The sequence below is a fragment of the Phyllostomus discolor genome, chromosome 12 (assembly GCF_004126475.2).
Source record: "Phyllostomus discolor isolate MPI-MPIP mPhyDis1 chromosome 12, mPhyDis1.pri.v3, whole genome shotgun sequence".
Lineage (NCBI taxonomy): Eukaryota > Metazoa > Chordata > Mammalia > Chiroptera > Phyllostomidae > Phyllostomus > Phyllostomus discolor.
In genome coordinates, this window is record NC_040914.2 from 830,603 (window position 1) to 848,434 (window position 17,832).

The window sequence follows — 17,832 nt, forward strand, 5'->3', positions numbered from 1 at the left end:
TGCACATGCATCTTGAATTTCAGAAAACATTAATTCACAACAAGGAGGAAGAGAATGTGTTCTGTTGTTGAAACAATTATTGTACCATTTTGTCATGTTTGTATTCGATTTAAAAGGCTTGAAAAGTCAAAGTGTATGAATAGCTTAACTAAAGTAGAACTGAAATATTCATAATGCTCTACACACAGTGGCATACAATATAAAAGTTGTAATGTTTGTGATTCCTGTGCATTTTATTATTTTTATAATTATGAGCATTTTGGTAGTCATTTTAAAAACAAACCAAAAAGTGGTAGTGGCGGTCATAGCCTAGAGATTGCCCTGCCAACTACACAAATTAATTTAGGGTCACTCCACAAAGCAGGGATTGCTCTCCCTCCCAATTTTATATTGATTGTTGAGGCTGATGACACTCCACACATCAAGAGATTTTGAAAGTTTCTTACTCACAAATGGGATGCCTGGGCAGAGCAGGGCCTGCACAAACATATCTGGGGTAGCTTGTGTAGGTGGAGGGAAAAGGTCAGCTTTCATAGTTCTACCTCCAGGAGGTAGAACTGGATATGGACTGAAATTTGCAAAATTTAAATTTCCCACTGGCTCTAAAGGAAGAGGGGCCTGTCCAGTTGTGGGGCCAAAGTGCAGAGAAAGGTAAAGCTTAAAAAGTCAGTGGTCAAACATCAAAACTGGAGTCAGACTCTTTATTATAAATAGGTACCATCAACAGTTTAACAATTAATAAATTTAAGCACAGAGAAGTTAAATTGCCTAATGGCACATAATAGTAAATAGCAGCCTTTTCTCATTCACCACATTTTCTAGTCTGAATTTGTAAAATTCAACAAGGTTTGAGTTATAATACAAACTCTTCAACGTTCATTACCCATTTTTTCAGCATTAAATGTTCTGATTCTGAATAAACTGAATATCAGGTCAAAGGAACTGCCACATCAACTGTATTTTACTCTAGCATGAAATCTGATGAGCTACAACAAATGAAAGGCAGATAAAGGGTTTCCTACATTAATTATATTAGATTATGAATTCTAAGATGTTGATTAAGGTGTGCACACTGTCTAAAGACCTTTCCACATTCCTTACATTCATGGGGTTTCTCACCAGTATGAATGCTATGATGTCGGGTAAGTTCTGAGACACGAATAAAGGCCTTTCCACATTCCTTGCATTTATAGGGTTTCTTGGCAGTATGAATTCGCTGATGTTGAGTAAGTTGTGAGGCACAAATAAAGGCCCTCCCACATTGTGCACATTCATAGGACTTTTCACCAGTATGAATTTGGTGATGTTGAAAAAGCTGGGAACCACAAATAAAGGCCTTCCCACATTCTCTACATTCATAATGTTTCATACCAGGATGAATTCTCTGGTGTTCAGTAAGTTGTGAACTACGAATAAAGGCCATTCCACATTCCCTACATTGATAACATTTCTCACCATTATGAAGACGCTGATGTTGAACAAGTTGTGAACGCAGTCTAAATGCCTTACCACATTCCTTACAACCATAGGGTTTCTCACCAGTGTGAATTCTCTGATGTCGAGTGAGTTCTGAGCCACAAATAAAAGACTTCCCACATTCCTTACATTTATAAGGTTTATCACCAGTATGAATTCTTTGATGTCGGGTAAGGTGTGCAGATTGTCTAAAGGCCCTCCCACAGTCCTGACATTCATAGGGTTTCTCATCTGCATGAATTCTCTGATGTTGAATAAGATGTGAGCCACGAATAAAAGCTTTTCCACATTCCTTACATTCATAGTGCTTCTCACCAGTATGAATTCTCTGATGTTCAGTAAGATAGGAAAAATGACTAAAAACCTTCCCACATTCCTTACATTTATAGGGTTTCTCACCAACATGAATTCCTTGCTGTCGTATACGTCCTGAGCCATAAATGAAGGGTTTTCCACATTCTTTAAATTTACAGAGTTTCTCTCCAGGAAAAATTTGCTGAGGAAGAACAAGAGATGTCTTCAGGCTGCAAGTTGGCATTTTTTCATAAGTCAGTAATGCTTGCCCCAGATGTCCACCCTGATTTATCTTTTGTTTCTCAAACTGGCCTTTGCATGCCCAGTCATCTCTGACACTGGAGCCTACAAGGCTATAACTTTTTTCTATTACCATCCACTGGGCTGATGTTACTTCACAGATTTCTTTTTGAAGACACAATTCCTTGATCTTGCATCCAAATTCCAAGCCTGAAAGATAACCAGAAAGTAAACATGTGGTGTTTCTTCTTTGGAGAGAAATAAAACTTCTATGGTAGAAATAAAAATAATGTCCCTAATAAGTGAAGATGGTGTACATAGACTTCAATTTGAAAAAGAGATCAAGAGCATAAACAGTTAAGAACTATGAAGAGGGTTCTTAGAAAAGTAAGTATAGTCAGTAGTTTTTAAATTTAGGTGTAGATCAGAGTCATCTAAATAGTCTATTTTAAAAATTGAATGTCAGCGTACTCATATCAAGTAAATAAGAATTTAGAGCAATAGGTCCTAGGTTTCCTATTTTTAACACTCTCCACTAGCTAATTCCGATGTTGCACAAAATTTAAGAATCCCATTTAGAATTTTTCAGTGGTTTCCAACTACACTTAGAATAACATCCAAACACCTTACCGGAACTTATGAGATCCTCCATATCTTTTCTTAGACATATCTCAATCAAAATTCTATCCAACATCTCAACCCACTTCTCACAGTTCATTATGTACGAAATATTCATCACCTGCAAGCATCTGATATAAACCAACTCTTTACCATTTCAAATGTTTTCATAGACCGTTCAGCTTGTTAGAAATTCTCTAAACTTGATACTTTGCATGGCTGGCTTTGTATTATGCTATAAGTCTCAGGTGAAAAGTTACCTCCTTAGAAAGTTTGAGCTAGATAATCCTACTTAAATTCACTTCATTCTTTCTCATTGCAGTTTTCTGGATTTTAGAATTATACAATCATTTATTTATTCATATGTAATATTTTATCTTACTGTTAAAACTCTTAAGGGGCAGGAACAATGGCATATCTCTCAACACAGAATAACTAACATCTCACTCATAATAGGTTTCCATAAATTTTTAAATGAATGAATTGTTTACTTAATTCATTCAACTGCTTATTGAATGAATTAATCCATTCAATTAATGGGTTAATAAAAGGGGATTATTATAGGGATAAAGAGAAATATTATACAGATATATGCATGTATCTGTCGAGTTTGTGTTTATAATTATAGAATAGTTCTAAGCACTTGTCCCTGATTTTAACCTCTTCCCTATCACTGAAAATACAGGGTCTGGCAGAAGTAAGGCCTACTTGAGTGTGGTTGGTAGGGTAATAATATGGGTGTAATACTGTATAGTTTTAATTTGAACATTTCACCTAAGATGTTATGTGGTGTGCTTAAGGGTGATATTGTTATGTTACAGAATTACATGCCTATGATTTTGTAATAAATGATTTTGAAATAAAAAGGGGAGTTATTTGTGTCAGTCCCTGTATATGCTTTTTACTTCATCACTTCCCTCAGAGGCTTAACAAAATTACAACCAAAGCTAGATGATTAAATGATGCAAATAGAAAAATAATACATATACCTAACCACTCATCTATCCAACCATGTCTCTATTTATACATACACCTGTACTAATGCACCCTGCATAGTCATGTCTATCCTTTCTGTCTCCTTATTTCAACTACTGAACTGAGGTGCATTTTCTTTTAATCTTCACTTAAACTTGTGGTATTACCCTTTCTTCCAAAACACACTCTATTTTGTTCCTCCAGGTCCTTTCTCAGGGTCTCCCTTCCACTCCTGTCTGTCTAAGACCACTATATTTGTACTTCCCAGAAAACTGTATTCCCCCCCCCAGGCATCCTAACATATTTAAAGCATAATAAAAGACCTATGTAATATTAATTAAGCAAAGGGAACTGAGAATGTTGGGAGGTAAGGATCACCAACTGTTTGATAGAATGAGTGGGTAAAGTAGAACACTAGGAACTCTATTAACAAAGGGTATACTGGATGTAAAATGAAGGAAATAATGGAGAATGGCAATCTAGATAATGGAACAGACTGAGAATATTCTAAAATGTTGAGTAAGTATAGAATGATTACAATACAAATATCCCTATGACTACAGTATGGTAAGTTTTGTGGATACAATGAAACTATCATTTGGTGCAGGTGCTATAAAGATTGTCCTTGAAATAATACAGAAAGGAACTCAGGCAAAGTCTATAATAATGAATGATTTGACAGTAAAGGCTGAGAAATGGTTCAGAATAAAAGAAAAAGCAGTAATGAAATTCAGTGAGAACAGGATTCAGAGGGATTAGCATTTCATACCACACTCTGTTGATGATGACCTGTTACAAACAAATTACTTTTAACTACTTCAATCTCCATTTCATCATATAGTAATAAATATAGAAATACTTGTTCCATAAGCTTATGGAGATTAGAAATAATATATATAAAGTAGCTGGCATAGTCAAGAAGTGGTTGTTACTATCATTCTTATTACTACAAAAGAAGGTTCAGGGAAAAAGGGTGAAGGAGGACTAAGCAAGGAAAATGATATTAAGTTGTTCCGCACCTGCACTGCTTTTCATAAAAGTCTATCATAAAGAAGACAAATGTGAAAGAAATGAAGCATGAAAAAAAAATCAGAAACCACAGACCTCCAAAACTCAAGCAGAAAGGTAAATATTATTCTATAATCATCCTCTCGTTCATGCCCTAATTATCTGCAATGTTAATTTTACTGTCAATTATATTCCCAATGGCCTAATCTAGCTTAAATTCCACAGTCCATCATTATAACTTAACTTGCATTCATCTTCCTAACCCTGAGTAAATCCAATCCCACCCATTGTTCTTCTCCACCTGAGTAGTTAAACATGCCTGGTAAAAAACACACCATCTTGACTAATAACCACACGACTCAAGTACACCCTCAGTATTTCCCCTCATCCCTACTACATTTCTTATTCTTTCACTCTGGGAAAAATATTCCCCACCTTTTCTCTCTCCTAAAACCTGAAAACTATCTCATGACTGATGTCCATACTGATTATTTCACTGAGAGAAAAAGAAAAGAAAGAATGAGAACATTTTCCTTTATGTAAGCAAATCAACCAACTTGTACATAAACTCCAATAGTCTGTTATCTCTGCTGATAAAGTGCTCTTGCCAAGGCCAATACCACTATTGGGCACTAAAGAACATCACCTCTGATATAACCTCTTCTCTTATATGCTTCTGCAGTTCACACCCCCTTCTCCTTCAAAAAGGATTTTTCCTGATCTCCTGTTTTGGTTCCATCAGCATACAAAGACACTCCCATATATTCTCTTGTAAAGTGCACACATACACAACTTCCTTGATCTTGATCAGAGGACCTGCCCATGCAGCTAAATCACTTCTTTGTCCCTAGCTTTACAAAATTTCATACAATAAATCCTCACTTAACATCACAGATGACTTTAAGCAAACCAACCTATAATGAAACCAATTTTACCACAGGCTTATTAATATAAATGAGAGTTAAGTTCCTACAAAGAGAAAACAAAATGACAATATTTGAGGACCTGCTATAGTTAGTTCCCACTTCACCATCCACCTATTGTCTCACTCTCTATTTTTTATTTTTGCATTAAAATTGTCTGCCACACAAAAAAAGTAAACTTATTTAAGTGGAAAAAAACCAATGTAACAATTACTCAGCTTCAACAACTGCCAACTTATAATTTTGTTTATTCATTCACTTCTCACAGCAAATTCCACAGATTTTTAAAAAGATTTTATTTTATTTATTTGTAGAGAAAGGGGAAGGGAAGGAGAGAGGGAGAGAAACATCAATGTGTGGCCTCTCATATGCCCCCTACTGGGGACCTGGCCCACAACCCAGGCATGTTCCCTGACTGAGAATAGGACCAGTGACCCTTTGGTTCGTAGGCCTGCACTCAGTCCAGAGCTACACCAACCAGGGCTCCAGATTATTTTGAAGCAAATTCCAGGCATCATGTTATTTCATCTTGAAATACTTCAGCATGAATCCCTAAGACAAGGACATTTTGGCAAAAGTGTAATAATATAGTAATCATACCAAAAATTTAACAGCAATTCTTTAAGACCAAATATCTGCCCTGACAGGTGTAGCTCAGTGGATTGAGCACCACCAGCCTGCCAAGCAAAGGGTCACAAGTTTGATTCCCAGTCAGGGCACATGCCTGGGTTGCAGGACAGGTCCGTCCCCAGTGGGGGGACTGTAACAGGCAACCACACATTGTTGACATTGATGTTTCTCTCCCTTTCTTTCTCCCTCCCTTCCCCTTTATTTATTTCTAAAAATAAATAAAATCTTTTAAAAAACCTATAAGATCAAATATCCATTTAGTCATTCTATTTAATTACTTAATTATAAATAAGTGATTTTCCATTTGTGTGAACCAGGATGGATATGAAATCTATATATAAAACTGATTGATATCTTTAAGTCTCTTTTACTCTGTAAGATATATAATTAAAGATAAAATACAGGTTTAGGTCAAAATAATCCCTCCAATGCATATTCAGGGCTATATGGTTTTTACTTAATGTTACCAATCTTACATCTGTGTTTCCTTTATCTCATACTGAAAATCTCAGTTTTCAAAGACTCAACCTAAATTGCTCATTCATTTTATCCCTCACTACATACACAATATTCTCAGAATAACAATATCAATACTTCTACCACTAATATTATTACTAAAAATGATGTAAGGTGAAGAGGGGGTTTTTTGGCAGGGGGGACATTAGTTTCTTTGTCTTTGCATTGGATACATATTAATATTGAATTGCTTCACTTCTCTTTTGATTTCAGAAATTTTTCTAAATTTATTTTAAAATTGTATAGGAAATTTATATAGTTCACAACTCAAATCTACAAAGCAAAGTATAGTCAAAGAAATCCTCTTCATCCTACTTCTTTCCTTCCCCTTGTAGGTAACAATTGAAGAAAACTTCTAAAAAATTATAATATCCTCCCTGTTTTAAATAGTAGCATACTTTAGTACAATCAGTGTTTGTCCTTGTGCTATCATTTTGATTTATGATACATAAACACCTGAACATGCACACATCCTTATCTTTTATATACAGTATTTCAATTTGTAGACTTTTTTACTTATAATGTACTCTGAGGTACATCTTTTCATATTTAGTAAAGTTTAGGTTTTGATCCTATGGTTATGTAATAAATTTATATAATTATTGTTCTCTCTCTTTTTTGCTATTATTTTACAGATTTTCTATTATGAGAAATACTGAAAGTAATTACTAACCTCTTTTCTCTCTACCCAGCCTCTGATTCAAAGTAACTACTCCCTGTTAATACCTATAAGATAATTTGCAAGCTTATTATACTTATTCATATATTCTCCACATTCTCACACTACATTTTGGAGAATTATACTGTATCTACTATACCTAAACAATAAAACTATACTCTCTCCCTTAATAATACCACTGGATGTTAAATATACAGATTATTGTATATTTAATGCTCACCATCAGTCCTTAAGTTGATATGTCTCTATTTCGTCTTTCTGAAGCTCATTTCCCAGTGGATTCATCAGGAAGAAGTTACAAAAATAATATACTCTGCTACTGTATGTACTTAACAATTTGGCTACAGGTAAAATTCTTAGCTCACAATTTAATGGAAAAATATAAATTGTTTTCTGTAATGAAGCTTTGCTACAGAAAGATCAAACAGCAATCTAATTTTTTACTTTTAAGTAACTTTATGCCTGGATACCAAAGATGTAATTTTTTCTGGATACATGGTGAACTGTTACAAAACATAATTCCAATCCTTTTGTTCATAATTATAATAAAGTCATTTTGAATAATTTCTATTGATTATTGTTCATTGCACTTTTATTGGAACTCATTATGAAGATGTTAGATCTTCATTGCCTATCTTCCATATTTTAAAGATTTAATTAAAGTATATATAAAGTAAATATAAAACTCAATGCCAATAATATTGAAACTTTATATGAAAACTTACTCATGATCAAACAGAAAACTAGAATTATACCATAGCCACTAAAGTAAACAAGTCAGTGGGTAAAAACTTTCCTCTAGGCACATAAATAAAAATAATAAGGACTTCCAGCCAAGACAGAGGCGTAGGTAGACACACTGTGCCTCCTCGTACAACCAAGATAGGGACAACAATAATTTGGAAAGAAAAAAACAACCAGAACTGACAGAAAATTGAACTGTATGGAAGTCCGACAACGAAGGAGTTAAAATAGACACATTCATCCAGACCAGTAGGTGGGACAGAGTCAGACGGCTGGGTGGAGAGGGGATGCGCCACAAAAAGCAGTGACATTGGGCGCGCAAGGCACCCCAGGTGCACAAGATGGCAGTGGGAAGGCCTGGGTGTGCAGGCAGCAGCAGGCAGAACCCGGGCACAGGGTGGCAATTGTGAAGTGAGGCACTGCACACCAGGCGGCTGTGCACTGGTGGTGCACACACCTGGTGGTCCCACATTCCCATGCAGATAAACCAGGTGAAACTGGGAAGAGAGACAGACTGTGCAGCCCAGGGTCCCAGAGCCCACGAAATAAGGCCTCAAAACACCAATTGAAAACACCTGCAGGGGTTGAGGCACAGGGAGAGACTCCCAGCCTCACAGGAGAGTGCACTGGAGAGACCCTCAGGGTCCTAGAATGTACACAGGCCCACCCACATGGGAATCAGCACCAGAAGGGCCCAGTTTGTTTGGGGGAAGCAGTAGAGGGGACTGGGATCCAACAGAGAGCAGAGCAAGCATCATTGTTCCCTCTCAGGTTCCACCCCCACATACTGTGTGACAATCCAGCAACGTGGGTTGCCACACCCTGGTGAGCACCTAAGGCTCCACCCCTCACTACATAACAGGGGCCACAAGACAAAAAAAAAAAAATGGCCCAAATGAAAGAACAGATCAAAGCTCCAGAACAAATACAATTAAGCAACGAAGAGTTAGCCAACCTATCAGATGCATGGTTCAAAGCACTGGTGATCAAGAGGCTCACAGAATTGGTTGAATTTGGTCACAAATTAGATGAAAAAATGAAGGCTACACTAAGTGAAATGAAGGAAAATGTACAGGGAACCAATAGTGATGGGAAGGAAACTGGGACTCAAATCAATGGAGTGGACCAGAAAGAAGAAAGAAACAACCAAACACAAAAGAAGGAAGAAACAAGAATTCAAAAAAAAATGAGGAGAGGCCTAGGAATCTCCAGGATACCTTTAAACAGTCCAACATCCGAATTACAGGGGTACCAGAAGGGGAAGGGGAAGAGCAACAAGTGGAAAAGTTATTTGAAGAAATAATCAAGGAGAACTTCCCTAATCTGGCAAAGGAAATAGACTTCCAGAAAGCTCAGAGAGTCCCAAAAAAGTTGGACCCAAGGAGGAACATACCAAGACACATCATAATTACATTAGCCAAGGCAAAAATGAAGGAGAGAATCGTAGAAGCAGCAAGAGATAAGGAGACAGTAACCTACAAAGGAGTTCCCATCAGACTGTCAGCTGATTTCTCAAAAGAGACCTTGCAGGAAAAAAGGGGCTGGAAAGAAGTATTCCAAGTCATGAAAGGCAAGGACCTACAATCCAAGATTGTTCTATCCAGCAAACCTTTCATTTAGAATGGAAGGGCAGATAAAATGCTTCTCAGATAAGGTCAAGTTCAAGGAGTTCATCATCACCAAGCCCTTATTATATGAAATGTTAAAGGGATTTATCTAAGAAAAAGAAGATAAAAAACATGTACAGTAAAATGACAGCAAACTCACAACTATTAACAACCACACCTAAAACAAAAACAAAAAGAAACTAAGCAAACAACTAGAACAGGAACAGAACTACAGAAATGTATGGAGATCACATGGAGGGTTAGCGACAGGGGAGTGGCAGGAGGAGAGAAGGGGAAAAGGTACAGAGAATAAGCAGCATAGATGGTAGGTAGAAAATAGACAGGGGGAGGGCAAGAACAGTATGGAAAATGTAGAAGCTAAAATAAGTATGACACATGGACATGAACTAAAGGGGGGGGAATGTGATTGGCAGAGGGGGTGGAGGGGAATGAAGGGGGAAATGGGACAACTGTAATAGCATAGTCAATAAAATATATTTTTAAAAAAGAATAAAAGAAACTGAGCAGAAACATCAATGGCCACACACTGTAGGAAAACAGACTACAGAATTAGTCCAAACAAGTCACTAAACAAATAAATTTTAAAGAAAAAAATAAAAACAGCATTAACAATTCCTGGAAGGATTGAAGTTGCTATATTATATTATTTGAAATGTCATATTTTCAACAAAAATACTCAAACCATAAGTGTGTGTGTGTGTGTGTGTGTGTGTTTGTGTGTATTGGGGCAAGGGACATGGAGGGAAAATAGTCAATAAAAACTATCTCCCAGGAAGCCCAGAAAAACACTTCAAAGCCACAAAACAACCCTTTATAAATTTGAAGACACTGAAATTATATTAAGTATCTTTTCCAATCACAATGAAATAAAACTGGAAATCAACAGATCAAGAAATCAAGAGCTAAAACTACAAAACTCTTAGAAGAAAACAGAGAGGAAAGACTTATGAGATTGGATATGGCAGGGATTTCCTAGACATGACAGCAAAAGTCATACAAAAAAAGAAAAATAATGTTAAATTTTGAGCATCAAAGAACACCATGCTGTGGTCTGAATTTTATGTTTCCCCCACCTCCGGAGGGTGCTGAGGTCGTGTGGTAGAGCCCTCAAAAATGAGATTACTGCCTTATAAAAGAGTCTCCACAGAAATCACTGGCCCTTTCACAACATGAGGACACAGTGAGAAGGCAGCAGTTATAAAACAGAAAGAGAGGGCATGCTGGTACCATAATCTTGAACTTCTAGCCTCCAGAACACTGAGAAATAAATGTTATTGTTTACGAGCTACCCAGTCTATGGCACTTTGTTATAAAAGCTCAAATGGACTAAGATACACCATCAACAGAATGAAAGGCTACCCACAAAATAAAAGAAAACACTTGCAAATTACATATCCAATAAGGGATTATATACCCAGAATATACAAAGAATTTCTACAAGTAAACAACAGAAAAACAAACAATCCAATATTAAAATTGGCAAAGGACTTGAATAGCTATTTCTCCAAAGATATACAAATAGATAATAAGCACATGAAATAATGCTCAACATCATTAATCATTAGGGAAACACAAATTCAAACCACAATGAGATACCACCTCATGCCCATTAGAATGGCTATTATTTAAAAAATAAATAAATATTACTAAGAATGCAGAGAAATCAAAACCTTTGTGCAATGCTGATGAGAATATAAAATGGTACATTCAATGTGAAAGTGGCAGACCTACGTAGGCCTAGGAGGAATGGAAATCACCGGGCAGGAAAACTGTATTGTGGGAAACTAGCCTGGGACAATGCCTGCCTGGGAAACTGCCTGCCAACCTTGCCCAGGACAAACAGATACCTGGCTAAGATTAGGGTCTGGGGTTGGCCTAGCCTGCATAACAGGATGCAGCTTTAACATGAGGCTGACAAGATGTATCAAGAACAATGATCAGCAGAAATGGCACCCAGCAACCAGCTCTAGCCAATCACTCTGACACGCCAATCAGTTACCCTTCTCGGGTTTTTGCACTTAAAAACCTTGCCCTAAGAACAACCAAGCAAATCTTAACCTCCCTTGGTTGGCTCCCCAACCTCCCTAGGTTGACCCACTTTCCCCCACGAGTCCCAACCTCCCTTAGTTGGCTCCACTTTTCCCTCTTATTCTCTGCTAATGAACCCTGCTCCTTAGCTTGCTGCATCTGTCTGGTTTCTGGAGCAATCCTGATCTAACAGACAGTATAGCAGTTCCTCAAAAAATTAAACATACAATTACCATATGATCCAACAATTCTACTTCTGGGTATCTGCCCAAAATCTTAAAAGCAGAAACTTAAAGAGATATTTGTACACCATGTTCTTAGCAGCATTATTTGCAATAGCCAAAAGATAGAAGCAACTCCATCAATGAATGAATGGATAGATAAAATACAGTAAATGTATACAACAGAATATTATTCAGCCTTAAAAAGAAACTTCTGACACATGCTACAACATAGATGAACCTTGAGGACACTTTACTTGAGGTAAGTAAAGTAAAATAAGTCATACATGAAAGGACAAACATTGTATGATTCAACTCACATGAGTTCCCTAGAGTACTGAAATTCACAGATACAGGGGAGAAAGGAATTGGGAGTTATTATTTAATGAGGGAATAGTTTCATTTTGAGAGATGAAAAAATTCTGCAGTTGAATGCAGTGATGATTGTACAACAATGTGAATGAACTTAATGCCAATGAATTTATACTCGAAGAAGTTAACATGGTAATAAATTTGATTATTCATTTTATAATTTTATGTAAATAAATAAATGACTCCTATCAAAATAATTAAGTATTAAGAAAATAACTTAAACAGCCTAGTGACAAAGATGGCAAAATTTCATGTAAAAAGTATAAATAGCAAATATACTTAAAAAATGTTAGCCCTGGCTGGCATAGCTCAGTGGATTGAGCACTGGCTGCGAACCAAAGTGTCGCAGGTTCGATTCCCAGTCAGGGCACATGCCTGGGTTGCAGGCCACGGCCCTGAGCAACCGCACATTGACGTTTCTCTCTCTCTCTCTTTCTCCCTGCCTTCCCTCTCTAAAAAATAAATAAATAAATAAATGTTAAGCCTAATTAATAAAAACTAAAAATATAGTACAATTTTACATTCACTATTATGTAGTGAAAATAATTAACTTTCCCTAAAAGAGGTCAGGCATTTCTCCTAGATCCTGGAATTAACCCAAGTATAGGAGTATCTTTGTTTTCAGAGTGATGCCCTTGGACCACACTTGACAATTTATGTTTACTCAGTGATTCCTGGTGGGGGTTGCCCATGCCAGAAAGATGAATTATATGATTAAAGGGTTGGGTGCATGAGTCAGATGAAATCAGCTTCCACAGAAAGGAAGAAAGCTGGACATTAAGTTCAACCATATGTGCAATAACTTAATCAATCATGCCTATGTAATTAAGCCTCAATCAAAAACTTTGGATGCTCAAGTTCAGGAGGACATCCTGGACTGGCAATATTCCATACGTCCGGGGTAAGGCAGAAGTAGGTTTATCATTGTTCACGTAGAAAATAATACTGTAAGAATAAACTCTGTGTTTTGCAAACTCCTAGGTGTAAACCTACTTTTGCCACACTCCGTATTGTCATGCATGAATGACAGGAAAATGCACCCCTGAGGACATGGAAACTTCACCTGTGGAACCCTCCTAGATTCTGCCCTGTGTCTCTTCCTTTTGCTGGTTCTAATCCTTTTGCTGGTATTCTTACACTATAATAAAACTAATCATAGATATAGTATTAGGTTCCTGAGTTGTATGAGTTGGTCTAGTCAATTACCAAATTTGAGAGAGTCCACGAAGATCCTCAAATTTGTAACTAGCTGATCTGAAATGAGGATGACTCTTGGACCCCTTGAATTTTCAGCAGGTGTCAAAAGTCTTGGGCATATTCTGCAGTCTGGAGGCCTGTGCACTTAACATAGATGAATCCTATAAATATCAATAAATACTATTCCATATAGTATGAAACAATTTTTATAATATTCAATAGCAAAAATACTAAATACATTGCTTAGGGATACAAACATACAGGATAACTGTATGTTTGTATCCCTAACATACATACATACATACACCGTAAACTATTACGGTGGTCTTATAGTTTGATATCAGGAGTTGTGATATCTCTAGCTTTGTTCTTCTTTTGTAGAACTGCTGAGGCTATATGGGGTCTTTAGCGGTTCCCTATAAATTTTTGGAAATTTTATTCTAGTTCGGTCAAATATGACATTGGTATTTTAATAGGAATTGTGTTGATGTATTGATTGCTTTGGGTAGAAAAGACATTTTAGTGATGTCAATTTTTCCATTCCATGAACTCGGCATATGCTTCCACTTATTTGTATACTATAAGGTCACTGTAATAAAAACTGCCTGGTACCAGCATAAGAACAGACACATAGATCTATGGAACAGGAAGAGAGCCTAGGAATAAACCTGCCGGGAACCGATCTGCCTGGCAATGACAATTGTAGCTCAGCCCTATTGAAAAGTCCAATAGGTGTGCTGTGGCACACAGGAGCCAAACCCACAGCTTGGTTCTCCCATGGGAAATCAGGCCTGCATTATACCTAGGCTGCTTTGAGGCTTGCTCTTGCTAAAACTCCTTCACCCTGAGTTCAGGCAGCAAATGCTTACTGCATATCTTTAAAGTAACTCCCTGAAGTCTGTGCTAATTCTCCCAAGGACTGAAGTGTAACCAGACCAATTACTCTTATTGTTCCCTTCTTTTTGCAACATTTTTTCCTTGTTAATCTGTAAGAAGTAATCAGTAACTTCCTTTCCATTGCTATCTGTAAAAGGTAATTACCTAAAGCAAACCTAAGCATAATGAATGAAAACCTTCTTTGATGTATGCTATTAGAAAGCTGATAAAAGCCTGTCAAGGCAAAGGTCAGGGCGCTTTCCCCTTGAGAGAGTGGCTGTGCCATCCCTTTTCCTTCACAGGACTCGGTAGTCCATCTCGTCTCATCCATAACACTGCGGACACTGCAGGCCAGTGCCCATGTCATAAACCTATGCCTTTATAATCGATAGATAATTGACAAAGGTGAATGAAACATACAATGGAGCAAAGACAATCTCTTCAATAAATGGCGTTGGGAAAACTGCACTGGTACGTGCAAAAAAAAAAAAAAGAAAAGAAAAGAAACTAGACCACCAACTTATACCATACACAAGAATAAACTCAAAATTGACAAAACCCATAAATGTAAGTCATGAAACCATAAAAATCCTAGAACAAAAAAAGGCAGTAAAATCTCAGATATCTCACGTAGCAATATTTTTTGCTGATATATCTCTTAGGGCATTGGAAACAAATAAGAAAATAAACAAATGGGACTACATCAAATTAAAAAGCTGCTGCATAACTAAAGAAACCACCAGCAAGACAAACAGGGAACCCATTGTATTAGAGAACATTTTTGCCAATAATACATCTGATAAGGGTTTATTCTCCAAAATTTATAAAGAACTAATAAAACTCAACACCAGGAAGACAAAAAATTCAATTAAGAAGTGGGCAAAGGACCTGATAGACATTTCTCCAAAGAAGACATACAGGTGGCCCACAGACATATGAAAAAATACTCAACATCACTAATCATCAGAAAGATGAAAATTAAAACCACAATGAGATATCACCTCATACCTGTCAGAATGGCTACCATCAATAAATCATTCAACAACAAGTTCTGGAAAGGATGTAGAGAAAAAGGAACCCTAGCACACTGTTGGTGGGAATGCAGACTGGTGGAGCCACTGTGGAAAACAATATGGAGTGTTCTCAAAAAAATGAACATAGAACTCCCTTTTGACCCAGTGATTCCACTTCTGAGATACATCCTGAATATCCTAAAACATCAATACAAAAAAATATGTGCACCCTTATGTTCATAGCAGTGCTATTTACAATAGCCACAATCCAGAAACAGCCTAAGTGCCCATCAGTAGATAAGTGGATAAAAAAAGCTGCGGTACATTTACACAATAGAATACTATGCAGCAGTAAAAAGGAAGAAAATTCTAGATTTTGCAACAACATGGATGGACCCAGAGAATATTATGCTAAGTGAAATATGCCAGTCAGTGAAATCTAATGAATAAAATAAACTAATGAACAAAATAGAAACAGAAGCACAGATACATGGAACAGGCTGACAGCTGCTAGAGGGGAGCAGAGGGTAGTGGATGAAAGATGGTGAAGGGATTAACCAAAGAACATTCATGCACAACACATGGACGTGGACGATATGGGGAATGACATAGGGAGGGGAGAGTGTGTGGCTGGGAAAGGGAGAAAATGCAAAAACAAAAGTAATAGCATAAACAAAAAAAAATTCATTCATTTATTTAAATATAAATCAAAAGTATTATATCATATAAAAAGATCAAAGGAAGAATAAACACAAAATCAGGTTAGGTGCTATGGGGACATTAGGGAAGTAGTAAAAGAGAATTAAAAATAAGCACAAGTTAGGTGTAATGGCACTGTAAATTATTCTAGCTCCTGAATAGTGTGGCAGAGTCACAGGTTTTTGTTGTTATACTTTAAAATTTATATATATTCTTTTTAAATATATCATAACAAATAATAAAAAGAGTTTTTCAAACACAAAAAATTAAGCGGAATGTTCTGGGAAATTCCATAAAGCCAATCACACACACACACACAAAAAAAAACACTCTTGAATTATATGGAGATAAATCACCAGTGAAAACCTGGTGCACAGGAGAGGAACGCTCTACAATGAGAGAAATGCAAAAGAATTTTTTGAAATAATGAAAATGTTCTGAATCTGAGTTGTCCAATGTAGTACCCCAGAGTCAAATGTAATAACTAAGCATATAAAATAGGGTTAGGCAGCTGAAAAATTGAATTTTTTATTTTATTCAATTTAAATTACTTTAAAGTTAAATTTAAATAGGCACATGTAGCTAGTGGCTACCATATAGGACAGCACAGTTCTTGAGCATTCTCTATTCTACATTGGATTGCAAGAATCTTTATGTTGTCCCTTCAGGGTAAAAAAAAAAAAGCCACAAAAAACAACAACAAAAAACACCTGAAAGCTTAAATTATAATTATCACATTATGACTTTAGTATGCATGAAAAGTAAGGCAGAACTCCAAATCAGGAACACATTTTCAAACAAAATGCCTACCCTGACATAAAAAAAATGAATAAAAGATCTATAACTAAATGTTTTCAGTTAAAATAAAATGGTTTTGGCGCATCATACTTTTTCACTTTAACATTTTCAATAAACTAGCTGACTATTAATACTTGTCTGCATTGAGTTGGATAAGTCAGCTTCATTGGATCATGTATTTCTGCGCTAGAATATCAGGAGCTTAAAAAGGTTTAAACTTTTTGGCCCAGGAATCTCACATCTGAGAATCTAACATGAAAACACCCATCTAAATCAAGTTGCATAAGACTAATAATTTTAAACAGCAGAAACAGAAAAGCGACCTAATGTTTGATATCTTGGACTTGCTTTAAAATACATCAGGGTTGAGGAGTACATAGGTCAATGGGGATAGATCAAATAAGATTGGAAACATTGTGATAATTGCTGGAGCTGAAAAATGGATTCATGAGATGTTCAATTTACCATTCTTGTATATATTTAAAACTCTCTGCATTAAAGTAATAAAATTTAAAATACATTTGTAATGCCCTGTGAAAAAACTAAAAAGCATTGATACCCTACAACTAGAACACTTTAAAAATGGACAGTGTTCCCATTACTTAAAAGCATATTTTTAAGAAATTAAAAGCCTTATCTTTTCTCAAATTAAAAAAAAAATCCCTCAGTCTATGCTACTTAAAACCCAATTTTTGCCCACATTAAGAATGTCATCAATAACTTCAGCTTCCAGCCATGATGGAGGCATATGTAGATAAGCTTTGCTTCCTCACAGAACCAAAAGAAGGATAATAACCAATTTAAAAACAAAAAAGGACAACCAGAACTGCCAGAAAATCGAACTGTATGGAAGTCTGACAACCAAGGAGTTAAAGAAGAAACATTCAAGCCCTGGCT

The 17,832-nt window shown here is 36.4% G+C and overlaps 1 protein-coding gene across 3 annotated transcripts in view; it reads right to left on the reverse strand.

Moving 5' to 3' along the window:
- Window positions 1-814: 814 nt before the first annotated feature.
- Window positions 815-17,832, reverse strand: part of LOC114510854 (zinc finger protein 850-like) — a 40,985-nt gene continuing 23,967 nt past the window's right edge. For 2 of the 3 annotated variants that reach the window (XM_028529339.2, XM_036012881.1), the window contains exon 5: window positions 815-2,220. In XM_028529339.2, the coding sequence (XP_028385140.1) occupies window positions 1,028-2,220 (1,193 nt within the window). In that variant the 3' untranslated portion in view covers window positions 815-1,027. The remainder of the gene's footprint in view (window positions 2,221-17,832) is intronic. The other variant, XM_036012882.1, reaches the window with a different exon arrangement.